Source organism: Lepidochelys olivacea (genome assembly GCF_965140295.1).
Source record: "Lepidochelys olivacea isolate rLepOli2 genome assembly, chromosome: 14".
In the NCBI taxonomy this organism is placed as follows: domain Eukaryota; kingdom Metazoa; phylum Chordata; order Testudines; family Cheloniidae; genus Lepidochelys; species Lepidochelys olivacea.
In genome coordinates this window covers 22,968,934-22,996,672 of record NC_140424.1, presented here as the reverse complement: position 1 = coordinate 22,996,672, position 27,739 = coordinate 22,968,934, and the positions used below count along the sequence as shown (strand labels likewise).

The 27,739-nt window shown below is 42.9% G+C and overlaps 1 protein-coding gene across 2 annotated transcripts in view; it reads left to right on the top strand.

Annotated features, from left to right (window-relative positions):
- Window positions 1-27,739, top strand: part of NTN1 (netrin 1) — a 237,321-nt gene that overhangs the window by 129,848 nt on the left and 79,734 nt on the right. For both annotated transcript variants that reach the window (XM_084647598.1, XM_084647597.1), the window contains exons 4-5: window positions 22,776-22,925; window positions 26,262-26,315. In XM_084647598.1, the coding sequence (XP_084503724.1) occupies window positions 22,776-22,925; window positions 26,262-26,315 (204 nt within the window). The remainder of the gene's footprint in view (window positions 1-22,775; window positions 22,926-26,261; window positions 26,316-27,739) is intronic.

Below are 27,739 nucleotides of genomic sequence, written 5' to 3'. Positions count from 1 at the left end.
GGCTGCCTCCATTATGCCTTTCACCAATGGCCAGAGTCCCTGTGCTGGGTTGTGCTGACTGCTATTGATACACTGATATCAGTGTTCTAGGGGAACGGGAGGGTGGTTCTTTACTGCTGACTTTTCCTTCTCCAACATTATATTTGGTTGGGCATAGGATAGAATGGCCATGAAAATGGCCTTATCTTTTTATCTCCCAGAGGTGTCCCCCTACCCGAAGCTCACTGATGGAGTAGTTTTCCATTGCCACTGAGGTACCTATTCTCCATGCCTGTCAAGCCAGCATTTTCCACAGGCACAAAAGGTGCAATTCGTCCCTTTAAAAAGAGACAGCACAAGTCCCATGCAGCACCACCAGGGTGGTACATACACCAGGTGCTATCTCTTGGCACAAAAATGAAGTTCCACCTAAAGGAGGCAGTATGGTCTTGTGGTTAAAGCCCATGGTTATGTTTAAGGAGATCCTAGTTCTAGCTCTGCCAATGACTCAGTGTCTTTTTGGACAGTGACTTAACCCCTCCATACCTCAGTTTCCCCATGAGAATAATGCTTACCCACCTTTGTAAAACACTTTGCAATCCTAATTAATTCTACTAAATTCACTTTGCAATGAGTTTATCTTGATGTGGCGTGTTCTTGAATAGCTCCTGCTCTTGAAATTAGAGCTCAACAAATTTGAATACTTCTCCCCACTCTCTATAGTTTATAACAAAACCCCAGCTATTGGAGCTAATAGATACAAAGGTACGTAATAAATATGCTAATGATTGAGAAGCTCCCGACTCTCCAGCTATTCAGCACAATTTCACAGTAGTTGGAATGGTTTATTGTTGGTATAATCTATTGTCCTATACAAACGCAGATGAAATGAAGTTTCCTGCAGAAAGTGGAATTCCTTTGAACCATCATTTTCTTGAGCTCTTTATAATACAGAGGCTTTTCGTTTTCCACTGTTGTTCTTTATGAAGTTTGGCTCTACTATAAAATATTTTTAATGGTAAAAAAATTGTTAAAAAAGAGCTATCATCTAACAATTTCAGCCATTTCTCCATTGATAACAATATTAATTTATCATCTCACCAAACCATCTGTTGATGGGCTTGGCTCCCCCAGAATCTCATGTGGACTGAATGCATTTAAAATTAAGAAATTAACCACCCTGTTGCATCTGCCATCAGCCTTACAAATGACTCACGTTTCATTTCATAGAGCAGATAATGTTTCTCTATAAGACTTGATTCTTTCAACCATTGCAATGCTCCATTCACGTTTTATGTTTAACACATTTAAATGAATGCATTTAATAAAATACCAGTGTCTTGTGAAAATAAAATTGATAGAGAACAGTCAAGCAAGCATGCATCATACTTAATCATTCTTGCAAGCATATGTTGCCTGGTGTGAACTTATAACACGTGCTCGATAAATGATCTGCTGGATATGTTTGTATGTAATAATTCAACTTCATTAATTCAACCTAACAGACACATTTAGCTAAATTGCTTTTCCTCATACATGTGTTTTTCATCTTTCACTCCATACTATAACAGGATTGCATTTCTCGATTTATTTTATATCTAATGGCAAGGTAAAAGAGAATGCTAGATGAACAAAAGGACACTTCTCTAAAAGGACACTTTTATAGACTCAGTTGGGTCCTCAAAGATGGGTTTTTACAAAATGGGTTTTACCAAAGGGTTTTTAGAAATGTCTGCATGGTGGGTTTTTGTTTTGTTTTTTTAAATTCAATTAAAACATTTTGTTTAAAAACCCATAAATAGGTCCCTTGTTGTGTTTTGGTTCCCAACATTGCAACATTTGGCAAGAGTATGAGGATCAAATTGTGAATGAGCTGTAAACAGAAAGTAAAAATGACCCAGGTAGTTCTCCTGTCCAGACTAAATGAAGCTTTTGTTAAAGGGGGGGAGGGGAGGCAAACAAAGAGCATAATGAAAATGCAGTCTTTTAAAAAAAAAATCAGTTTTAATAATCCACTGTGGTCTTGGAAATGCAGGTAAGGAAACGTGTGTTTGTTTGGGGCTTGTAAGGATGATTTTTAACCTGATAGTGTCCTGTTAAGGAATTATGCTCTTATGTTCATGTTGATTTACTGTACATTTGCTTCCTTCCTGTTATCTTCTTACAAAGAAAGATTTCAATGGATGCAGAAGCTGCTTCCCAGACCCATGCAACAGCCAGCACATGGCATGAAGGCACATGGAAAACTTTTTTACTAGACTGGCAGCCTGCTCAGCCATACATTGCAATTTGGCTGCAAACCACATGCAAGGGAACTGGAGCCAGATTGAGAAGGGATATTGCATGAAGTGGCAGTGTTGGGATTACGCCAAGCTCTCCAGGGCAGAGCCTGGAAGCAAAAGGAGCAGCCCTATTACTTCTGATGGTGGGTGGTCAGACAAAATGAGAGAAGCAAGTGGGTCAGGAAGGGGCCTTCATGTCTTTCAGGTTTAGAGGTCAGATTGCATGAGTGAGCCCGGTATCTCTTGGCTGGCAGGCCTGACTATAGGGCTGATCCAAAGCCCATTGAAATCAATAGGCGTCTTTCTGCTGATTCCAGTGAGCTTTGGATCAGCCCTAAATGAATAGGATGCTCCTATATTCTGGCAGCTGAACTAGGAACTTATCCCAATATGCTTGACACTGTGTGTGAAAAACAGTTGGGCAAAAACCTTTACAAATATGTTTTTAAAACATTTGTGTCCCCGCCTCTCCCTAACTTCAGTGAAAGCAGGATCAAGCCCTAAACCATAGAATCAAAATTGGTCTTTCCTCCGAAATAAAGCTTCATGCTTACTTTGATTTACTCCCCCCCCCACACCCCGACACACCTCTCAATGATGTTGCAAGTGAAATTCCACATCTCCAGCCTATGTAAACCGATTCCGTCATAAGCTATTATAAGTAGAATAGATTCCATTAGCTCTTTTGATTAAATTCAGTCCTGATATTTGCCAGACTATCGGTCCTAATGTAATTATATTGTAACAGAGAACCTGTAGGGTTTTATAGCATTCCCATAAAACAGTTCTGAACTTTGTGGGGAAAGGATTTACATGGTTTTGATGAAAAGATGACAAGTGATATGAACCATGAATGCACTTGTGCTAAAGTTGCCAATGTAAACCTATTGCAGAGGGGTGAGATTTGGCACAGATAGGAGAAACGGCTAGATCGCCTAATGCAAGATTAAAAATTTCATTAAGAAAACTAATCTTCCCCTTCCAACTTGCAATTTTAGCTCAGTATCAACACAGAGTTCGAGCAGAATTGTAAATCTTCACTGAAGGATTATTACCCACCCTGTGTAAAAAGTTTGACCCTATCCTTCCTGAATTTACTGCCTTTCACTCATCTAGGCTCAATGGGAAAGTTTCCCTTTTGGAGACAGATTGGGCCAACTGTCATGTAATTTCCATGATTGCTGTGTGCACTCCCACCTGTGTGTGTGTGCAGAACTCCCCATTTTGTATCTGCACACACAGTTTGGTATCTGTGCATGTGACAATTTCCCCAGGTTGCACACACGCATGCTGCTAATGGTAATACATCTGCTAATGGATGCGCTGGCAGACACTGCAGGTGAAGTGAAAGAGGCTACTAGAAACTTGTTCTCCAGCATGTTATTTATTGCTGAGATAATCACCAGGCCTGGATCCCAGTAACTTTGTTCAGAGCCAGCTTCATAAAGATGAGGACTGTGGGGTCCTTGAGATCAAGAGGGAACCACCTAATGGCAAATAAACATGCTTGCTTTAACAAAAGCCTTGTGCTGTCATTTGGTTAAACAACAGGGTGATTCCATCCTAACTCCTGCTTGGTATCAGGAAATATGGTGCAGGCACTAACATCACCTAAGGGGCCTTTCAGATATTTAAGGGGCAGCATCTTTGATACTCCTGGGCTCTAAACCGCCTGGTCAGAAGAGGGAGAGGGCTCCATAGCCCCTCCAAATGCCCAGAGCTAGCTCTGTTGTTTCACTTTGGCCCTTTCCTCAGAACATCAATGGGAGTTTTGCCCATTGGGACCATTCCTGGCTTTGTCACTGGTTTTCTGAGTAAGTTGCACAAGTCTCTGTGCCTCAGTTTCCCCATCTGTAAAATGGGGGTAATGATACTGAGCTCCTTTGTTGTTGTTGTTGTTATAAAATGACTGGAAATATGAAAAGAGGGAGAGGGTGAGTATGAAATAGATAACAAGGCAAATGAACAAATTAAAGGGAAGAGAAGAGAAAACAAGACAAAGCTGAGGACTTTGTTGAAGGTTGTGCTAAATGTTAAGATTCTGTTCTGATCCTGCACCACTCTTTTGCATGGACTGTCTGTACAATGCTTTTGTTTCACAACTTAAAGGGAGCATCATCCATGTTTTCTTCTTGCTTTCTTCTACAAAGACATTTGCCACTGTCAGAAGTAGGATGCGAGATGTGATGGACCAATGATCCGATGGGAACACCTGTGTTCCTAAGCTCTGTTCCTAACTGTCCCATGTTTTAGAGTCAGATTTACCTCCTTTCCACTCAACTGGGTGCTTAGTGCTGGTCAAACCTCAGAAGAAGGCTCAGATCGCAAGGTCAATAAGGAAATGCACACAAGTGACTGGATAGGTATCTTATACTTATCAAATCACAGGAACATCAGCAGTGACAGATTGAAACACACCACAGGTCCGTCTAATCCAGTGCCCTGTCTTCAACAGTAGCCACTATCAGCTGATTTGGAGGAAAGTTCAAGGAAACCCAGAGTGGACAATTGTGGAATAACATGTCCACAGTTAAAGTCACTCCTAATCCTCATTCAAAGGGTGGTCTGAAGCAGGAATGTTTATTTCCCCATTCCAGAACCCTTGGCCTGCTTTTTTATTCAGTTGTTTGTTTTGCTTTTTAAATCCTTACTATTATAACTCTGGACACTGTTGTTAGCCCTATAAATGTCTAGTCCTTTCTTGAATCCTGTGAAGCTCTTGGCCTCGGTGATATATTGTGGCAATGAGTTTCCCTGGACAATTGTTCACTGTGCGATGAAGAATTTCCTTTTATCGAATTTTAATTTGCCGCTTTCCAATGTCATGGAATGTGCCCTTGTTCCTGTACTATGAGAAATGGTGAATGGATGTGCTGGACCTATTTTCTGTGGGCCATTCAGTATTTTGTATATCTTATGTCCCCTTTTATTCATCTCCTCTTTAAAGTAAACAATCCCAGTCTTTGCAATCGATATCTTGGTTTTTCCATGACGCTCATCATTCTGGTTGCCTCCTTTTTGCCTTCTGTTTCCTTTCTGAGATGGGGTGACCAGAACAGAGCAGAGTTCCCCAGGTAAGAGCTAACAACTGATTTATATAATGGCATCATAATATTTCTGTATTATGCTCCATCCCATTCCTTATTCATACGAACATTTTGTTTACTTTTTGGACTGCAGCTTCACACTGAGCAGAGGTTTCCATGTAGATGTTCACACTGATGCCCAGGTCTTTTCCCAGAGTTGTTAAATTAACCTAGAACTAAGTAAGGTGGTTCTAATTATTCGTTCAAAGGTGCATCACATCAACCAACACTGAATTCCATCAAATATCATGCTGCCTACTCACCTAGCTTGGCTAGATCCGTCAGGAGTTCTCACAGTCTTCTCCATTCTTAACTAACCTCCATAATTCTGTCTCACCTGCAACCTTTTTGCATCTGCAAAATTAGGCAAGAAATCACCCATCTGTAGTCATCTGTCTTTTATGATTGCAAGTTGCTGACATCAAAATGTTACATCATGAAACTGAACCTAGAGGCAATACTTAGATATGCTGAAGAAATTGCTTCTGTCTTACTCCCAGCTTCCTGCACAGCTCTGGTTCTGATGCCTTTCATTGTCAGAACTTTCACCATGCTTTGGCCTCAGCAGGTTAAGGAGAGGGACAAATTCTGCCCTTAGATGCATGCCTGGAGCTCTCATTTCCTTTGGAGGGAGTCACCCTGTGTGCCTGAAACAGAATTAGGCCCAAAAGAGTCACCCTCTTTTATAAAAGTTCTCCCTTTTTCCTTTCCCTTCCTCCTTGAAGCTGAATCTAAGTCTGATATTAAGACAAGAGATGAGCCCAGTCCTCAGTGTTTGGATGAGTTTGGATCTGGTGCTTGATCAGCACAACTTCTGATGAGGTCTCCCAAGAACTCCTGTTGCTACATTCAACTGACCCAAAACTTCCCTAGCGTTGGTCTGCAGAGCATAGACCCTGTTTTCCTACAGTGCTCTACACCAAGGTTTGGAAGAATTAGACCGTTATCAGTAAATGTCAGTAACCATTGATTTTTACCATACATATACCAACCAACAATAACTATTCCCATCGATAATCACCAAAATTTACTGACAGGCAAAGTAAGAAAAATGCTACTTGAGAACTCATTCCATTTGATTGAAGGATATTTACTTTGCCTATTTTGATATGCGATATTGACACTTTGTGTTGTAACTTTAACTTTTAGAGTCTCAGCATTTACTGTTCTTGTATAATTATTATCTGCCCCCATAATTTCGCATACCTGTGAAAACTTAAATAGATTAAAAAATTAAAAATGCTTCAAAATAAGCATTGCTATTATCCATTGAAATTACACAAAAATAACAAATTGGATTCTGCCAAGCCTAGCTACACCTTCCCTGAGATTCACCATGGTGTGCACTTACTTTATCTAATCTAGCTACCTGTTTATACCACCCTCATCACTGCAGTGTCTATGTCTGGGTATTCCAGTTCCATGTGGCCAAGTAGGTTATTTAGTTTTTGATAGGGTTACAAACATCTAGCACTAGGTCATAGTTTTATTTATAAATATTGTCATCAGAAAAACAAATTCAGTGAAGGAGCTGAATTACAGAAGTGCCAGACCATCCCATTGAAGGTTTCCTTATACAACAATATAACTCCTCTACGTTTTATACAGTCATTGTCCAAACCATTGCTGCAGGTTTTATTGTAAAATGAACTCTCTCTTTGGGAGGGTTGTGTCACTGGCTAACCATTTGGCCTTGGACAGGTCACTTCACCTTAGGTTCCGTGTCTGTAAAATGGGGATGATCATTTTTATGCCCCTTTTGTAAAGCACTTTGAGAGCCTCAGATGAAAGTACTAAGTCTGATTGCGCTTTGAAGTTATTTTTAACCAATTGAGAAGATATTGGTCCCAATTCAGCAAAACACTTAAAGCCCATACCTGTTCATCACAGCACTTAATATGCACAACTTTAAGTGTATTTGCTTTAATGGGACTTAAGCACTTGCTTAAAGTTAAGCAGGTGCTTATGTGCTATGCTGAATAGCGATAATTTGCTGAATCAGGGCTACAGTGAAGAATTTCTATTGCTCTGCACAGTTACCTAGATGCTTTCTAATACTTTCAAGCCAGATGAGATCCCATGAGAAAACCTCAATCTTGTTCTCCCCTTGGCGCATGTGTTCTGGTTCTAATGAAACATAATCCACCTTATCATTAGCAAGAAACAAAAGCAAATACTGGAAACTACACAGGCTCTTTTCTCTTCACAACCAACAGTGACCCACTGTCTCCACTCAAGTGCGTGGCTGTGTTGAAAGGTGTGTGTTTGAGATCTGCTCCCCAGGTTTGTTACGAACCATAGAGAACATGACACCATTTCGTATTTTTAATCTTTGTTTAGCTAAAGCTTTCAGTATTTTCTTTCTTCGTGGAACACTAATCCTCCCTATCTCTTACCCTGGGGGTGTCCCTGTGTCCGTGCTTGTTCTAAGTTCCTTTGCAAATTCACTGAACTTAGGTCAGAATCCTGCTCCTCTCTGACTTCCTTCTCTCCCTGGCCTCAGTTCAGGACAACATCTCTATGCAGAACAGCACTTAAGCACATGCTTAAAGTTAAATGCTATTCTGAATTGGAGCCAGTATGTTCAGAGAACGCCATACATATAGGGCGAGCGGAATGGCAGAGACCAGGGCTTTGCAAAAGCCATTTCCCCTTGAAGGAACGTGAGCTGGGTGATGTTCTTTGCCACGCACATTGAAGACTGAACGCATCTGCCTGCTGAGGCACAAGTTCCCTGCTGCTGCACAACCTTAAACGCCAGATCCTCACCAGTTGGCCCAGTAATTCATTACCAAAAAAAACCCAAAAAACAAAAAAACCCCATGTCTATGCTTGTGTGATAACATCACAGTGAAGTCACATCGATGCCAGAAATCACTTCAGCTGTGGATGGCTTAAGGCTCCAGGGAACCAGTGATTTCAAATACTGCTCCCACCCAGCCTCCATCCTGGTATAATTTTATTTCCTTTCAACCCTTTTAACTCTTCAGATGAGGAGGCTCTTTCTGGAACTCTGGCTTTGCAGATTTCGCCCTATGCAGGCCTGGAGCTCTGAGGTTTCATTTCTTTATGGGGGAGAGGGAGTACAAGGCAATGAGTTAATTTCTAAACCAAGGTATTGCTCCAGAAGACCATGCCATTTTTAAAGCCGTCTTTCCACGGTGTTCTTCAGCAACACTTCCCTTTCTTCTGGGACATCTCTCTTGAAGATTCAGAAATTTCTGAGACTGTCTTATATCCCTTGTGTCAAATTTAAAACAGATAGAGCTTAGGGGAGGGGGAGGACCAGGAACAAGATGGGGCCTTTGACATCCCTTCGAAAAGACTGAGAAGACATCTGGACATAAACAAGACGGTATCTCACTGGAACAATGTCTGACCTCCGGTGCAGTTCCCAGAATGTTGCTCCGACATGTCCGGTCGACTTCCCCAGTGAAATCTCCGAAGTCGGAGTGTGCCCAGTTACATCAGAAGTATTCCCAGTCCCCCTGCTTTTTGATCATATCTCAGCCTAGCAGCAACGCACATGTGTTTGAGTGTCCTGCCTGCTGGAGTGCAGACAGGCTGCTCTTCCACAGATGCTCTCTCAGTAATAGCATCGGCATTTGGCTTTCAGGAATGAGCTTGTTTCATTCAACAAAATAAAAGCAGCAGCATACACAGCAACGTCACGTGAGCACAGCCATGGTGGAGAAGAAATCTAGAGGAAGCTGCTTTGCACTGACTAGAAATACCCTTTACTTTACAGCTAGCCCTGACATTGTGGGGGGGGAATGAAGGACCAGGGATGGGTAAACAGGATTGAGAAACACGGACCTGAACAATTACAGGGCTAACATAAAACTAATATTCTGCATCCAAAGCACCTCCAAAAGGAACAAGGACTGCACTAGAAACTTTGGGGGAAATCCTGGCCCCACTGAAGTCAATGAGAGATTTTCATTTGACTTCAGTAGGACCAGTCTTTCATCCTACATATGTAAGAAGAGATTTTCAATGTTGCCTAAGGGCTTTAGGAGCATGTCTCTGACTTTATATGAGCCTTGTGCTCCTCATTCCCCTAAGCACGTTAAAAAATCTCCCACATAATCATGAAAATAAAGGGAAATCTATTTAAATATATAATTAATATATGTATTTAAATATATTTTAAGTTGGGCTCCCAAACCTGTATTTAGGCTCCTAAATAAGAGAGACCTGATTTTTTAAGCATGCTTGGCACATGCAGATCCAAAAGACTGCGATAGGCATTGTGTGTTCTTGGCACTTCAGAAACTCAGGCCATTTTTAATTCAGTGCTTAAAAATAGATTTAGGAGCCAAACTTCCGGCACCCAGGTTTGAAAATTGTGGCCTTTATATTTAATTCTTTCATCAAGAACACATTACAAAATGAAATGTTAAAGGCAGGTTCTGGCCCAGATTTTCAGAAATGACTAGTGATTTTGGGTGTAGACATATTGAAGGGCCAACTTGAAACACCATAAAGGAGACCAGATTTTCACAAAGTGCTGAGCACCTGCCTCTGAAAATCAGTTCTCCCTCAGGTGTCAAGATGGGCACCCCAAAATCACTTGAGGTCACTTTTGAAAACCTGGCACTTCATGCATATCTAGGAAAAAGGGAGAGAAAAAAGTAGACCTAGGCGAGAAATGGTTTTCTTGTCCCATGAAACACTGAGATATCAAAAAATTTTCTGGTCCCAAATCAGGATGAAAAGTTGAAATCCTCAAAAATATTTGCAAACAAACGAACAAAAAAATGGTTCAGGCCAATCAAACCCTTTAATCATTTTGATTTTTGACCATTTTATTTTATTTTTTTTTACTATAATTAGCTTAAATTTCACACTAGAAAACCAGAATTTTTTGTTGTGCATTAGTTGAAACAAAATGTTTTGACAAGTTTGAAACTATTGCCAAAATGTTTGTGAGCTGAAAAATTGGTCAAATGAACTGTTTCGGTTTCAACAAACCGGCATTTTCTGATGAAAAATGTTTTGTCAGAAAATTCCCAATGAGCTCTAGAAATGACTTAAGGAGTGGGTCCGATCGGAACATTTCTGCAGGCCTTGCTTCCCTTTCTCTCCAGCACTGGAGGAGCTCCCTGCTCTCCACAGTCTGCCCTGTACTATTGCCAGAGTTTTCTCATCCTCTGTGCTTAGCAAGTACGCTTTGCTCAATAAGCCAAAGAGAGTGAAGTGCTGTGTTTGTAACAGTTGCATAATAGCAGCAACAGAACGCAAGCACTTAGGTCATGTCTACACTGCAGCAGTAAAGGTAAGTTGCAGCAGCTGTGCTGTTGTAGCAAGATAGGGCTTGTCTTCACTACCGCACTACATTGGCACTGCTGCATCAATGCAGCTGCACCGACGTAGCACGTGTGATGAAAACGCACTATAACTACTCCACCGCAATGAGAGGCGGAAGCTATGTCGGCTGGAGAGCATCTTCCACCAACATAGCGCCGTGTAGACACTGCTTTAAGTCGATGTAACTTACGTCGCTTGGGGGGTGGTTTTTTCACACCCCTGAGTGACGTAAATTACATCGACTTTAGCAGTGGTATAGACAAGCCCTTAGTACAGATGCTTCCTACATCGACGGAAGGTTCTTTTTCCATCTGTGTAGGTAATCCACGTCTCTGAGAGGTGGTTGCTGGGTTAATGGAAAAATTCTTCCATTGATCTAGCCACGTCTACACCAGGGGTTCGGTCAACCTAACTATGTCGCACAGGGGGCAAAATTCTTCACAGGCCTGAGTGACATAGTTTGGTCGATCTAATTTTTAAGTGTGGAGCAGGCCGTAGAGATCAGCACAAAATGAAGATTTTTTTCAGCTCTTCATTACTGAAAATGTCAGTAATACGGAGATCATTGTTGCCAGGTTGTTGTGGGTGGGGACTTTAATATGATGATCATCGCTCATAGGCAGTTGGGCATGGGCTTTGTTTACAAGCTCCCTAATAATTGTCCCATTGTTCGCATCTCCAAAGCTAGTGCATGCCATGAATGACCAAAGACTAGATTTATTACAGTTGTTCAAATCCTTATTCTGGATTAATTTAATTTCTTGCTCCGTGGGGGTTTTGTGGAACCTGCCTGGTGGTATGTCACAGAGAAGATGCCCAGTACAAGGACTGAGTTGTGACGTGATAAATAAATTGGTATAAGGCCACTAACAATGCTGCCCTGAGCTTTAGTTCCATAAACAGGAAATTAGGGCTTTGATACACAGCACAGTAGCAGGTACGCTTTGAAGTGGAAAGGAGCTATTTGATTTTACCTGATAAGGAAGTGACTTAGTATTTCTGTTGGCCAGAAACCTCGGGATCTCCTAAGCGATGCGGAAAGGAGCCCAGATGATACTGTACTAAACTCAAGGAAATAGATATTCCTTTGCAGGGGTAATGTAGCTGAATGCTTCTGCTAAAATGATCAGCAGTAAATTAGTTAACAATGTTGGTAGTTAAATAGTCATCATTAGTGTTCAGAGTCAACACATTGAAGCTGCTATGACATTTGCTGAAGTCTCTCCCCCCCCCCCCCCCCGCAGTGAACAGTTTGTTTCTGGTTGGGGAGGGATGTGGCCAGGGTTGCCAAGGGATGTGATGGATTGGTGCATTCCCATGAGCAGCCAGCTTCCACGGAGTTCTCTCCACAACATAATCCGCCTTTGCTGGAAATCCTAAGGGAGAGCTGTCTGCTTTCCCGAAAGGTGAATCACCCTGGAGGTGCAAGAGTCCAGCTAGGGTATTGTAAATCATATTTCTTTGCACCATCTTGAATGTGTCTAGTGTTCAAAGTGAAACTGTGTGGATGTCTGATCTGGGTGAAATGTCCCTGAATCTCCAAACAATGTGACACTTTCCTGTTCTGGGATTTTACTGCAAATCTAAAAGCCAAAAGCAATTCACCAAATCATTTACCAAGGTTCAGAATCTTCTGGAAAATGGGTGGCTGAATTTTGAGGCTGGGGTCAAGTTTCAGATGAACATTTACCTTATGGCTTTCGGTGGAAATCATGCAGATCTCAGTGGTTTCATTGACCTTCAGTCCCCAACCAGGTGAATTTAGTAGAATCAGGCTTTACTGATATGTGAATTACTAAATATGATATACCAGATGGATTGGACCCAATATCTCAATAATTCTTCTGCCGTTCCAGATAAAGCTCATAGGAAACCAGACTTTCTGATCCACGGGATAGTCTGACATTTCAAAATTTGTTTTCATTCTGAATTGGAACAAAAAGCCAAAATTTCAAAATTTCCCACAAAACAAACATTTAGAAAAATTGATTTAAATGGCGCTTAAACACATATGTAAAGTTAAGCATGTGCTTAAGTGGTTTCCTGAAACAGGATACTTTCCTGAATTGGACCCTTACTCACTACCCACTGCAAAGGAATAGATATTTCTCTGGGCTCAGTTCAGTATTTATATTGACATTTTACTGCTCACCACAAAGCACAGAACACGTCATTCGAAACCCAGGGTTTTACGTCTGGAACTGGAAGGTCTGAAAGCTGTGAAGTTATCATTGCAGATATGGTGCAACATGAAGAAATCCAAACACATACCAGGAAATCAAGTCGTCTTTTATCCATTGAAATGGGCTTTGTACTGTTCTCAGCACATTTGCAAAGAAACAAGTTCCTTTAACACAGGAAGATGCTAATTCTCAAAAAATGTGAAGTCCTTTCACTCTCCCAAAATGTCACACTTGACAAGAGAGAACCCTGGAAATTTGTCCTTCTGTTTTCTTTCAACACACATGCGTTTGGAGATTAGCAGCTGAGAATACCTGTGACATGTAATGGCTGCTTGGTGACCTGCCACAAGCCAGACAGATCCTAACAAGTTCCAAAACTTTTCAAGGGAATAGCTCTCTTTCTTTCTCACTCTCTCATTCACAGCCCTGAGTTTTGCTTTGAGTTTTTTATTCGAAAGCCTGAAAACTCCATTCTAACCTCAGCTGAAGCATAAAAACAAAATAATGCCTATACTCAGTCAGACCAGTGATCTGTCTAAATACAGAATCATGTCTATAGCGGTGCCCAGTATTGGATCAGAGGAAGATATAAAACCTCACAACAGACAATTTTGCAATTACCCATGCCCGTGGGGGAAATTTCTTCCAATCGCCAGGCAATTAGTAGTTGGCTTGTGTCCTGAAACAGGAGGTTTGTATATCCCAAGTATATATTTTAATCCTAGCTAGTGCAACTGCAGATGTTCTTAATCTAATCCTGCTGTTGGGCCTTTGCCATAATGTCTTGTAGCAGTGAGTTTCACAAGTTAATTATGTGCAGCACAAAAGAAGTGTTTTGTTTTATCATTTAAAATACGTTGCCTTTTAATTTCATTGAATGCCCCCTTATTCTTGGATTTTGATTGACCTTCCATATTCTGTACATTATTTGCCATTCCTCAATAGTGTTTTACTCATCTTCTCACTAAACAATCCTAATCTTTTCCATCTCTCCTTGTGTGGAAACCTTTCTATGTCTTTTATTGATTTGGTTGGCTGCCTCCATTCCTGCTTTTTTGAGATGAACCCAGTATTCCAGGTAGAACATTCCATTGATTTAGATGATAGTATGATACTACATTCATTTTTAGTCTCTGTCCCTTTTGTAATACTACCTAATATTTGGTTTGCTTTTCTGACCTCCGCTATAAATCAGCCAGATGTTTTTCACTGAATAGTCCTCAGTGACTCCTAGATCTTTTTCCTGTGTGGTTATGCTTAATTTAAAACTCTTCAGTATGTGTGAGTAGTTCACTGTGTTCTTTCCAATAATGCATTTGCTTTCACATTGAGTTTCATCTGCCATTATGTTGCCCATTCACCTAGCTTGGTGATTAGGCCTCTTGGAGGTTCTTCACAGTCGTCCCTAGTCTTGACTGACCAAAATAAATTTGAGTCATCTGCAAACTTTGCAATCTCCCTTCTCACCCTGTTCAATAATAAATACAATACAAGCAACACAAGACCCTGTAGACTGAAGCACCTCACTGTTAATTTCTTTCCATGTTGAAAAGTGACCAACCAAATCATGCATTCCTACTGTTTTCTGTCTCTTAGCCAGTTTCTAAACTATCACAGAACTTTATTCCTCACTCAATGACTCTTTGGTGATTAATAGTAATTAATAGCAGGTAATTAATAATAATAATAACAACAATAGCAGACTCTTGTGAGGGACTTTGTAAAAGACTGTTTGAAATCCCAAATAAATAATATTGACTAGTTCTTCTTTTCCCACTGTTTTGTTGACTCCCTCAAGGAATTGAAAGAGATTGGAGAGGTATGGTTCTCCTTTATCAAAGCCACTCTGGTTGTCCCTGTCATGTGATGTTGTTGTTTTAAGCAGTTTACCAGTACAGACGTAAGACCAATCACTCTGTAGTTTCCAGCATCACCTCTGCTGAGTTTTTGAAAGATACGGATAGCATCAGGTACTCTTGTGTCCTCCACGATATCAGATTTTAATGAGAGATTACATCTTTTAGTTAGTAGCTCATCCACTTCATTCTTAAATTCCTTCTGCCTCTTGGACATACACCATCCAGTCCTGATGACTTGTTACTGTTTAAATTATCAGTTTGTTTCAACATCTTGTTTTTCATACTGAAGCCTCTGACAGTGCCCTGACTTTATTACCTGCAGAAAGTAGACCTGGGATAAGCATTTCCTCAACATTCTCTTCAGTGAAGTCTGACCAAGCTTTGTCTGATCTAGGCCAGTATAAAAACTCCTGAGTTTTATATGGTTTCCACCTGTCAGCAAGGGCCCACTTGGAACTCAGGTCCCAGAGTCTCTCTTCAGCCTGGACCAAGTTTGGTGAAAGATTCACACCCCTCCAGAAACCTAGTTTTGTGCTTAGTTATAAAGATTGTTGCACAACTCTGCATATTTTCAGATCTTGGGATGAGCAGTCTCCTCTCCCCTCTGCCCTATGGATCTCTGTGGGATATTCTGTACTCCTTTAGTATCTGTGTTGTCCATGGAAATTCTATGCATGGAATGACTGCAGAATCTGCAGGGCAGGTCCTACGTAACCAGTGAGGATCAAATGCAAGAATTTTACCCTAATAATGTTCCCTATTCCTTTTCAGTCTCATGCTACAAAACAGAAAAGTTTTGGGAGCCACTTAAAGAAAGGGAGTTCTGAAATCCATTCAGGATTTGCCCTCCATTCAGGAGGTCACAGAAGACAGGCTGAGATCTCATGCTGAAGAGAATCATTGGGGCCCACTTGATAGGGCCCCTAAGGAAGTCGGGGTTCCATTCCAGGCTCACTGACCTTCTGTGAGACCTTGGGCAAATCCCTGCCCCGTCTGTGCCTGTGTTGTGCTCACGTCCAAAATGAAGATAATGCTACTGATCTTCCTTTGTAAGGTGCTTATAAGAGCAAAGTATAATTAATGCTGAAGGAGACCTAGTGGTGAGAGTAGACAGCCAATTAGACATGAGTTGATTATGTGCAGTGTTGTTGTAGCCGTGCTAGTCCCAGGATATTAGAGAGACAAGGTGAGTGAGGTAATATCTTTTGTTGGACCAACTTCTGTTAGAAAGAGAGACAACCTTACCTCACCCACCTTATCTCTCTAATGAGTTTACTATGTGATATGGCTATAAAAATGACAAAAGCAGATTTTGACAGGATACACAAAAGTATCACATCATGGGAGAGGGAGGTGATATTGCTATTTATTTATATGGTGCCCACAAAAGTCTTGCGGTGCTTTACAGACAGACCCCTCTCCTGTAAGGTCCCTGACCTTTCGGGCCTGATTCTGTGAGTCTTACTCATCATGAGCAATCTTTATTCACTGAAGCCATCCTATTGCAATCAATGGAGCCATTCCTGTGGATAAGGATTACTCATAGGATGGAGGACTTGCAGGCTCCTGCCCTATATGAACAATGTATGGGCCCAAAGGGGAGGAGAGGCGGCATGCACAACAAAGTGTTTTGTCTTCCACTCAGAACCCTTGCTGGATTTGCCTTATTGCATTTAACCCTTGCCTAGCTACTCTTTGTTCTGAACAGTGTTTTCCCCAGGAATTGAAATTAGGTGGGGTGTTCAAATTTACGGGGGGTCAGGGCCGATGAGGGGTGAGACCGTGAGGGTGAAGGTGGGCTGTATGGCACCATAGTAAAAACTGAAAAATGTTTCATGACCATTTTATTAGTTTTTAAAATCATCACACAAATTAAAGTTGGCTACTCAAGCCTTCTATCTACATCTACATCCTTCTTGGTTTCTTGTTATAATTTTGTACAACTCTGTTAATAAACTTCTTGAATGCAATGCATTCATCTTTGGTGGCTTCTCATACGTCCGGTACTTCCATTCCTTTAATTGATATGCTCATTAGTTTATTCACATGATCAGGCAGAAGGCGACTTCTTTCAAAACACAAAATTCTATTCAATGATGAAAAAGAATGCTCAGCTGTAACTGTTGTGACTGGGCATAGCAAGAGATGAATTCCTACTTCTTTCAGCCCAGGAAACATAGCATAAAGATCGGGTCGAGCAACTAGTGATGATAAAAAAGAAGTTGAAGTCAAATCTTCATTCATTCGTTGTATGATATTCCACTCTGTGTTCAAATTCTCTATTCTGTCCTGAGCACATGGCTGCCCCATTGCTGGTAGTGCCTCACTCCACTCAACTGTCGGTGTTTTATAAGACAGGAAACTGTAAAAGCTACGTAAAGGTTGAGTAGAATCTAGAAGTCGCTGTTGTCGATTTTTAAGAATCAAGTCTGTGTACTTTTTCAGTTGTCTTAACAAACACTTCTTGTCCTCTTCACTTAAGGATTCCATATAAATGCCTTCATTAGTCAACTTCTGGACTGAAGTCTTTGCTTCTTCCAGTACTTTTTCAATGGATAACTCTCTGATTGATCCAAATGTAGCTTCTATTGCTAGACAAAGATCTACTACTGTTGTAGAAGATGCCTGGATGGCATTGTTTAATGACCCAAGTGGTTTCGACAGTAGACTTACAAGAGAGAGAATGGCAATAGTCTTCTCTGAACGTAATGGCAAAAGTAATCCACCAGCCTCACTACTTAGATCCATCCCATCTTCGTAGATACTTTCCAAAGCCAGTAATAATGGCTGGAGTAATTTTAAGACAACAGCCAAGGATCGCTCATGAGAAAGCCAGAGGGTTTTCCCAGGTTGGAGTAATCTGAACTTCAGTCCCAGTGTATCTTCTATATTTTCCAAGATATTCATTTTTTTTGGACTCCGGCTGAAAAAAGAATATAATGAAGACATTAAATGTATAGCTTTTTAAATGTTTTTTGAAGAGTCTGCAGCTCGTACTAGTGCTAGTTGGAGTAGATGGCCTCTGCAGAGTGTATAGGAGAAACTAGGGTAACACTTTTCTCTGAGCAAAGCTTGTGCTCCACCATGTCTTCCAGAGGAGTTTGCAGCTCCATCAAATGCACAAGCAGCCATCTGTTTGGGGTCCAACTGACAAGCATCTAACTCTTCTAAGATGTGGGTTGTCACAGATGCAGCCAATCTGTCTTCTATAACTTGAACATCTAAAAATGCACGTACTGGCCTACCACTGACATCAAGATAACATACACAATGATTTAATACTTGATGACCATTTTCACTGGTGCATTCATCAGCCATGTATGCAAATTTTCTGTGAGAGTTCTTCACTTTTTCAACGGTTGAATCTTTCACTTTTGCACCACATGCGTCTAGCCAGTCAATTGAGTTTCTTGCAGAAAGACAGTGAGCATTTGCTGGTCTTGTTTGGAACCAGTGTTCAACTTCAGGATGAACAAATGACAATGCATTTAACATTGGCCTCCAGTTTGTAGTGTGTGGTATCTCTTGCCTAAATAGAAAGTATTATACCACAGCCATGTTTGTTCGCATGAACTCACCAGTGTTGTCCTTGGTCAGTGGAGACTCAGAGTTCAGAGATGTTTTCACATAAATTCACCTCCCAGGTGGGGAGCAAGAAGGCACCTTACTCATTCCTCCAGCTGCTCACTGTTCGCTCTGGCCACTGTTGTTCGTTGTGCCACTGTTCACTCCATCACTCTGTTGCCAATGGCCCTGCGCCATCACCTTCTGCTGCCACCTGCCACTGTGACCTCTGCGAATTGGTCTCTTGAGGTTCCACCCAGCTCTCAGTGATTTCAGCTGCGCTCTCACTGAGGGAACCTCGCTGCTAGTGCAGGCTGGGCTGTCTCTTCCACAGAAACACTGTCCCACAGCAGGTCTAAGCACTTAGACCTGATTTCAGCTTAGTGGTCACTTAACAGAACAAAAGACTCTCTATGGAGCCTAATCAGCTCTGTCTTTAAACAGTGGAGAGGGGCAGGTCAAATAGTACTTGTGACTCAGGCAGACCATCAAGCCAAACACCTGTCCCCAGCCTCTCTCTTGATGCCCTCAATCAGCACAGGCTAAGTAACGTTCTACTGCCCTGTACTCATACAGTAAGAATAACAACATTTACCCCCCTGCATTCAAGTGATTTGTAGCCCAACCCCAGACAAAATCTATCACTTGGGCAACACAGCTCTATCTGCTGGATACCTAGGTAGATTAGGTGTGAATGTAAATACAATCTGGTCCTGAAGCGTTTCTCCCTAGCCCCCAGCTCATCACTAGCTGTCAGGGAGAGCTCATTTAGACTTTCTTACAAATCATAATTTGAAATTATTAGGTTGGCCAACATCACCAAAATGAATGCACTGACATGGTCATAAAAACAACAGCTGTATAAGGAAGCTAGTCTATGTTCATACTTTTCAAATCTATTATACTTTTTCAGATACACATATTTTATGATACACTTTATATGCTTTTAAAGTGTATATTAATGTTTCAATTTCAATTCAAATTTCCAAACAATCACTAAATTGGCAACACTGCATGTAACTAGTTTACAAAATGGGGGGGGGAGGAAATTCGGGGGGGTGTAGGGAAATCCCTGGTTCTGAACCCTGTCCTGTCTGCTAGTCTTTGATCTTTAACCTTTTCCTTATTATGTATTTCTTTCAACCCTTTCCCAATTCCCTTTTTATTGTTTTCCTTTATAACCTTTTACAGTTTTAAACTATATCTTATTGCTGCCAACCCTTCCCTGATTTCTGAGTAGCTTGTTCCTGATACCCCTCCTCACACTGCTCCCTCCCCAGAAGAGACAGCCTGTCTCTTTTGATCTTAAGTCTGATTGCCAAAAATTTTCCATCAAAACTGTCTTTTGATGGAAAATTGGGGTTTGATTAAACTAAATGTTTCACCAAAAGTGCCTGCTTTCTGTGAAAAATTTTGACCTTTAGTTAAAAACCCACCCCACATCAGACAAAAACTTGCAGTTTTCAATTTTTTGATTAAAATGTCAATTTCTGTCAAAATTTTCTGCAGGAAACTCTTCTCCCTCCCCACTTTTCCTGACCAGCTCTGCGAGAAGCCGGGGGAGGGTGGCATTTTACCAGATTTTTTCCTTTGCCTCACGCTGCCACAAGTCCTTCAAGTGACTAGGGACATGAATAGAGGGAAGGTGGAAGGGGCATTTTCATCCATCCCAAATTTTAAGTAGAGGGGGACACTTGTCTCCCCTCCCCCAAACTCTCAGCCATGTAGACGTGGAAGTGGGGAGAAGGCATAGGGGGGAATGGAGGACAATGGTGCATCCTGCTGCACTCCCCCCCCAACCTGAACCGCTCCTTGATAGCTGAGGAGCAGCTTAGCAGTTCCTGGCGGTTGGCTCTGCCCGCAGCTGGGCAGCAGGGGAATGGCAGAGACGGCAGAGACGAGGCAGCTGCCCCTCTGCAGGCTGCCCACTTGCTCCTCCCAGAACTCCAAGGGGAAAGATGGGGGAGGGAAGAAAGAGGCTGCGGGGAGGGGAAGGAGGAAACTGAAGAGGGGGAGAGAGACTTCAGGGCAGAATATGGAAGCCAGAGAGGGTGGTGGAGAGGGAGTTTGCTGGCAGGGAAAGGAGTGGGGGTGGAAGGAATTTGATGGGGAAGGTGGAATTTGAGGGAGGGGAGGGGAGGGCATTTCAGAGGAGAGCTGGGGCATGGGGAATTTGAAGAAGAAAAAAGAAGCCAGAGGGGGGGAAAGCAAGAATTTGAGGGGGGGAGGATGCCGGAGGAGGGGCAGGGGGATTTTGTGAGGAGAGCGGAAGGGCAGCAGGAATTCAGGTCTGTAGAGTCAGCTTTGTGCCCCACTCTTTTCCCCCACCCAACCTTGGGCCCAAATGACTCCCCAACCTGTTACTGAAATGGAGAGGGGCAGTTCAGAGAAGATTTGCCTCGATGGTGTCAGGACAGGCTGGGGCGGTTCCAGGGCCAGTGTAGGGGGTGTGTGTGCAGGGTTAAGGGGTCTGTGGTCACTGCCTTCTTCTACTTGCCATGGCAGCTGGGGGCATTTCCAGGCTGCCACTGCCAGCGGATTCCGGGGGACAGCACCCCTCTATGCACTGGGGTGTGAGCCCTCCCTCTGGGACACTGTGCTCCATTCTGTACCCCATCCCAGGCAAGCCTGCCACACAGAGCAGGGGTAAGAGAGGAACAACAACATGTAGCAGGATGGAGGGACTGACTCCAGTACAGCTGAGGCGTTGACTATGTAACGTGTGGTTAAGAGATGACCGGTGTGTATGTGTATGGGGAGGGGGGTCTGGATGTCTAGATGTCTCAGAGGTGTTGTTCCAGTCAAGGACACTCCAGAATAGGCACAAATGAAGCACAGAAAATGGGGCTTTGGCAATGCGTTCGGTGAGACGAGTGGCATCGGGACAAACTGGAGGGAGTCACGAGGTTTCATGGAGCGAAGCTGCATGCACGGGATGGTCACTGGCTGTTCAAAAGGGGGCCATAGTGCAGATCGGAGCACAGAGTGTCCCAGAGAGACCTGGTCTCCCCTTGATCGGGTGAAGGGATACAGACTGCCACAATGGGGAACAGGGATGCACAAGAGGACCTCCTGGATGGGCCCTCTCAAGAGTCCATGATTAGCACCAGTGGGAGTTACATGCTCAAACTGATGCTAACAGGCTGGAGTCCTCAGGTGGAATTCAGCTGTATCACACACTCCCCTTCCCATACCCACTCAGTTCTGCTGGCCTTTGGGCATAGGAAGCAGGGACAGCCGTTGCCCTGCCCTCACCGAACGCCTAGGGTCGCTAGCAGCAAATGGGACACTCAAAGGGAGTGGGGTCTGTGCTTCTTAGGGGGATTGTGACTGGATCCTGCAGGAGAATGCTAGAGGAGGGAAGGAGAGCTCCTCACATCTTCCTCATCACTGCCCATCTCTGCGGGGCAGGCCACAATCGGGCCCTAAGTGTGTAGCATATGAAAAACAGGGAGGTTAATGAGCCTCTGAGCCTGTGTTCATGAAGCGCTGTGATGGTTACAATCCCTGATGCTTTTTACAAACAGCTGCACAGTAAGTGACGTGGGAAAGTAACGCAGTGTCATTTCAAGTGCAGATTTTGCATTCCCTTTCGCGCCCTTCACACCTGCACTCAAACCTCCATCCACCTGAAATGGAACCGTGGGACAAGCCAGGAAGCGGGTACCCCAGGCTGGGAAAAAAAGACCAGGGCATTTCCTTCCTACGCCCACAGTACCAGCTGCAGGGGGTGCTGGTCCGCAGGGACAGGGTGAAAGGCAAAGTAAGAAAAGTAGGTTCTTACATAAGAGGTGAAATGAATTCAGGGCCTTTCTGAAACCAAATAGTTTCCAGCTAAAACCCACCCGGCAGATGTGCAACTCCTCTCAGAAGTCGTTCTCCTCTGTTAATAAACTGGCCAATAGCACATGCGGTGTGACTTTGCAGTGACCCTGGCAGTGTAGATTCCTGAATCACCATGTTTATCTGCCTCTCCCTCTCCTGGCGCTCCCAGCCATGGGACCATCGTTCCCAACCCCAGAACTCCTGGAATTAATGCAACATCACAGGGTGGATGTCATCACAGCAATGCTCTAAAAGACCCCGGGCTACCTCGGCTGCTCAGATCGGGAGGCAGATAAAGCCTCCACTAAACACTGTCCACTTGGTTTGACATAACTAGGTGCATGTTTTGCTTTCAGAACGGTTTGCCTTCGCCATGTCCTCAGCAACTGGATTGTGGGCTTGTTCATCCCCTCTGACTTGCCTAGTGACTGTTTAAATCAACCTCTATAAATTGCCACCTTCGTTTCAGGTTGACGGGATTGCTGGCTACAGAAATGCAGTAGCGTTATATTGGACGGATGACTGTGGAAACCTTGTGGCAATCACTGCTGCTTCTGCCTAGTCCTGCAGCTCTAGTGTAATACTGTCTCATACCATAGGTGGCGCTCTTTGATATTGTTGCTAGATGACATTGTACATTTTCCCCCTCCCCCACTCTGACCCTTTTGTTGTGTGTTCCCCCCACAGCATGCGATTGCCATCCCGTGGGTGCAGCTGGCAAAACCTGTAATCAAACCACAGGTCAATGTCCCTGTAAAGATGGTGTGACTGGCATCACGTGCAATCGATGTGCCAAAGGCTACCAGCAAAGCCGATCTCCCATTGCCCCTTGCATAAGTACGTGGACCACTCTTTTTGAAGTCTGTAGCATAGTGGAATTAACCTTTAAAAAAGCCAACAGCAGCTCAGCCACTGAAACCCAAATGGGTTGAATGGTTACTAACACCAGATTTTACATGCTCAATTACCAGTGTTTAATTGAAAACACATTTGTGAACTCCTAGCTGGACAGATTGCATGCAGTGTGTGCATATATGCCGTAGATATATGCACAGATTACATGCATATCATTTGCCACACTGGTTAGGTTATGTGAGTGCAATCTAAAACCCACTTAATCAAACAGCTGGGTGCTTTAAAAAAGGGCTTGATTTTTGCTTTGCAAATACTTCTGTAATGCAAAGGGTGTCCTGAGTGTTTATTTCCTTTGAGATGCCACCACAATCCTGGTTCCTATGGCAAATTGCTCTGATGTTTTTCTTTCCTTGCCTTGTATTGTCAAGGCCCTTTGACTGAACCCAGCAGATTGCCTGGGTTCATTATTAACAGTTGCTGTCATCCTAAAAGCATATCGAAAGCAGCTGAGCGCTCTACAAGCACGCACACCCAGACTGTTAAATGGGACTGTACCCTCACATGATCCAGCCAGAAATGTGGAACATTTGACATTTTTATTTGTCTTTTAAAGTTTTTATTAATCTTCTGATTTAAAATACACTTTAAAAACAACAACAGCAACAAGCACCAGGCTGCATCCTCCTTTTTTTTCTCCCTTTGTAAAACCCCAGCCCCCTTTTTATACCCCCTTGCAAACCAATCTTAGGGAGAGCCACATCTGCACAGCTAGCCAGTGTGTTCTGTGTTTCAGTCGAATGCTAACCCCTAAGCTCTTCAATTGAACCATTCGCTGTGCTGCCTGTTGTCTTTGCTGTTGTTGGATAACTCTGTGCGTCTGTTATGTGCATATGGGTTGTTTCAGTCCCTCCTTCTCTACTTCTGTAACAGAAACCAAATGTCAAAATTCTAAACTTAAAAAGCAAAACAAAAAAATAAAACCACAGTAGTCTTGGAAAGCAGGAGGGGCAGTAGACAGCAGCCTTCCTTGCCTGCTAACTTCCTGGTGTTAAGACAAAAAGGAAGATGAAGGTTGAAAGAATCAAGTCTTTATCAGAGACCATGGGTCTATTTCAGCATTGTCTATTCCCAAGGTCTGGCTGAGATGATGACTGTTTCTAAGTATGGAGAGATACCCCTTTTCCACTTTTATTACTGAATCAAGTATGCATTCCATGGTGGGTTTTGGTCATTTGAGATTCATTCTTTCTCAAGTTGCAATGGGACAGCAGGAGCCAAAAGCAGATGCTTGTTTCCCAAGATGCCATAGTCTTGACACTCCAGTGTGTTTTGCAATGGATGTGTGCAAAGGTTTATCACTACCGTCCCCAACAGCCATGGTAAATCAGAGGGTAAGTTGATCCTTGCATCACCTCCTCTGGGTTGCATTGCACTACATAAAGACAGACAGAATTTCAACATTATCAAAGTGAGCACAATGAGGAGCATGTTCATGCCAACTCATGGAATCAGCCTGAGAGACAGTCAGGTTGCTGGAGTATCAGCCTGCTAGAATGCTAAGCTGCTCTCTAGTGGCTGGATGTCTGGCTTTGCATATTGCTGGCATTTTAAAGAACATCCAGGCACTCTGCTCTGCCTTTGACAGAAAATGTGATGGTGCGTGAAGGCTTTTAAGCACTTCCACAGGAGATTTTTTTTCCGTATTACTGGGTTTTAATTCTTTTTCATTGTAAAATATTGTTTTAAGGAACCCACACATTTTGGGGGTACATTTTGAATAATTTCAGAGCCGACGACTAGTTACAAATCCTGTTTCTATATGTATATATCGTCACGACAATTTACAATTAGTGAATATTCTTTACAATTGTGATCATGGGGAGGAAAGTGTATTTTACTTGCCCATCAGTAAAAATTTCTTGCCCCAGGGTAAGAGGACAACTAGAATTTTGCAGGGCCAATATATAATGAAATATACATATGCCAAATATATGCAGCCAAAACTGTTAAAACTTATATAAATTCTGCTCACAATGATCTCTGATTTTTTCAAGCACAGTTTCATCCTTAGAAAATGTCAACCAGCATAATAGATACTTTGAATGCAGAGCAATGGTTTTTGTACTAAGCATTTTTTTCATGACACAGACAGGGAGGAAGCAGGTAAAGTTTGACTAGAACAGGTTCCTCCATCTGTCTTTAACTTTCTGATTTAACTCTCTGATTTACCATTGCCTATATTTTCCCCATTCAAAATCCAGTAGACTTCCATCTTTCATAAAATTTACAGCCCATGTAACAAACAGGAATACACTTACGGCCAAATATCCAACACAAACATTTGTATGGTTTATACTGATTTCAGAGGGAGCCACACAAGTCATGAAGAGAAAGATTTCAAGCCTTAGTATGTATGCTGTTTTCCCCTGACTAAATTCTGCTCTCAGATTCACATGGAGGATTTCGACTCATATTCTCTTCTCCTATCAGGATTTTCGCATATGCACAGAAATCCCAGCACTTTGCTCTAAATATGTAAGTTTTCATTCCATGTGCACTGAGGGAAGAATAGATCATCCCACTGCACTTAGGATCATATCCTGCATTCCATCCTATTGACATCGCTGTGCTCAGTTAGAGTTGGTCATGCAGATCCGGGGCATTATAGGGCCTCAAATATGTATGAAAATACTTAAAATCCGGTGACTAGGAAATTAAAGCAGGGAACATTTCACTAGCAATAGAGGTATTTGTATTTCCTTCAAGATGTGAGATAAAATGTCTGTCCCACCAAGGAGATACAATAAGGTGCATACTTGACACATGGCATAGCCTACTGCACTGGAAATAAATGATTTGCAAAGATCACTTCCTGAAACATGCATCCACACAACAACTAAGCAGAAGAAGCAAACATTAGCATCGTTCTCTCTTTCAGTTTGTTTGACATTGGCTAGAATACGGTTAAAACTGGCTGCTGTAGCCCCAGGCCATATCTTGAATTAAGCACTTTTTCTTATTTATTTTAAAAAATAAAGAGATGAACTCCCAATTCCTATATTACACCCATCTGGGCAACACAAGCAGTTGTCAACCTGGGGCAGGTTCTGTATCTCGCACCATTGGCTCTCAAGTGTAACCCTTTGCTTTCTTACTGTGACACATGTAAGACTGTGCAAGCAACTCCCGTGCAGATGGAGTTAGTAAAAGCAAGTGGGATGTGTGCATAGCTCAGTCTTCTCCAGAGCTTGAAATAATGCCCACCCCCCCCTTTTTTATCCTTTCTCTTCCCCTCCTGTCTCTCGTTCTCCTGCACAGAGATTCCTGTTGCTCCACCCACCACTGCAGCCAGCAGCACAGAAGAACCTGCAGGTATGTTATTGTCCTTTCTTTTTTAATCCACTCCACTGACGGATGCACTGATGGAAAAGGGTTTCAGTGGGCAGAGGAGGGAGGCTTCCTGGATAGATAAGCAAGAGTAAAAGTCATTTTGGGGAGGAAGGCAGGGGAAATGGGAGGTTATCGCTCCACAAGTACCCCCTTGGTTCTGTTACCTGAACTGGAATAAACTAATACCAATTAAAGCCCAGAACGTGCTTGCAGAGAGAAGCTCCAAAATGCCTGTGCAGGTGGGCACTTCCGGGACCCTGCATCATGTGAATGCACATTCAGAAACGCAGGGAGACTTTTCGGAGGAGACACATTGTGACTGCATTGACTGGGTTTGTATGTATTTGCCAATGTATATGACATTCTAGTCTGGGGTTGCCCAGAGGGGCGCCTGGAACTGAAACATAATGGCCAGACTGAGATAAGGACTAGAAGCCAAGCTTCACCTGCATGGTTACAAATCTTCTCTTGTCTAGGGACACTGGAACCACAGTGCCCAGCTCAATTGTTCTTCATCAGCAGGGCAAAAGTGATTGTCTTTTGCTTGCCCCAAACCCACGGGCAAGCCAGGATGGCACCTTCCCTCCTTACAGCCGATTAAGCCAGGGCGTATGGAAGGGCTTCCCTCCATAGTCAAAGAGCAGCTGGGCTAGGTTTGGGACAGAGATTCAGGGCAAGGTGCTGGCTTGGGCGGGGTGGGAGGGGCGTGGATAGATGTGCATGGACTTGCACCACTGCCCTCCACTGCCTTACACCCAACACTAGTAAGGGCTAGAGGATAATCACAATAGGAGTCTGAGCTGTAAAGCAGGATCATCTGGCTTCCAGCCCGTCTGTTGCAATGGAGTTCCAAGGGGCCATGGGATAACCGTGGAATATTTAGGTGGCTGTGGATTTGTTATAATGTCCAGATTGACAGCCTCAGTACAACGGCTCAGATCCAGGATAAACCCAAGTCTTTCTGAGACAGCCCAGGCACCTCATGACATGTGAACCCTCTTATTTTCCCATACATGCTCCTCCTCCTTGCACGAGAAACAAATACTTTTATACTGTGCAGATGTCGGTGCTGAAGACCCCAGAGCTGATTCTCCTCTCACTCACACCATCTTTACAACGGTGCAATCCCACTGACTACAATGGAGTTGCTCCTGATTAATACCAGCGTATGTCGTAGAAGAATGCCCACCACTCACCCCTGCTCCTGTGTCACAAAGTGATTTGCCAGAGATTTATATATAGTTTCCTAACATGTCTCAACAGCAATCACAATGCAAGCAAGAGTCCCCCAGGAAAGTGGACATGGTAACTGATGATGTCCAAAGGCTTGTAGATTCCTGCAGTATTTGAACAGTACTGTCTCTGTGCGGGACTTCAGGAGCAGAGATTGTTTACTTTTGTCCCAG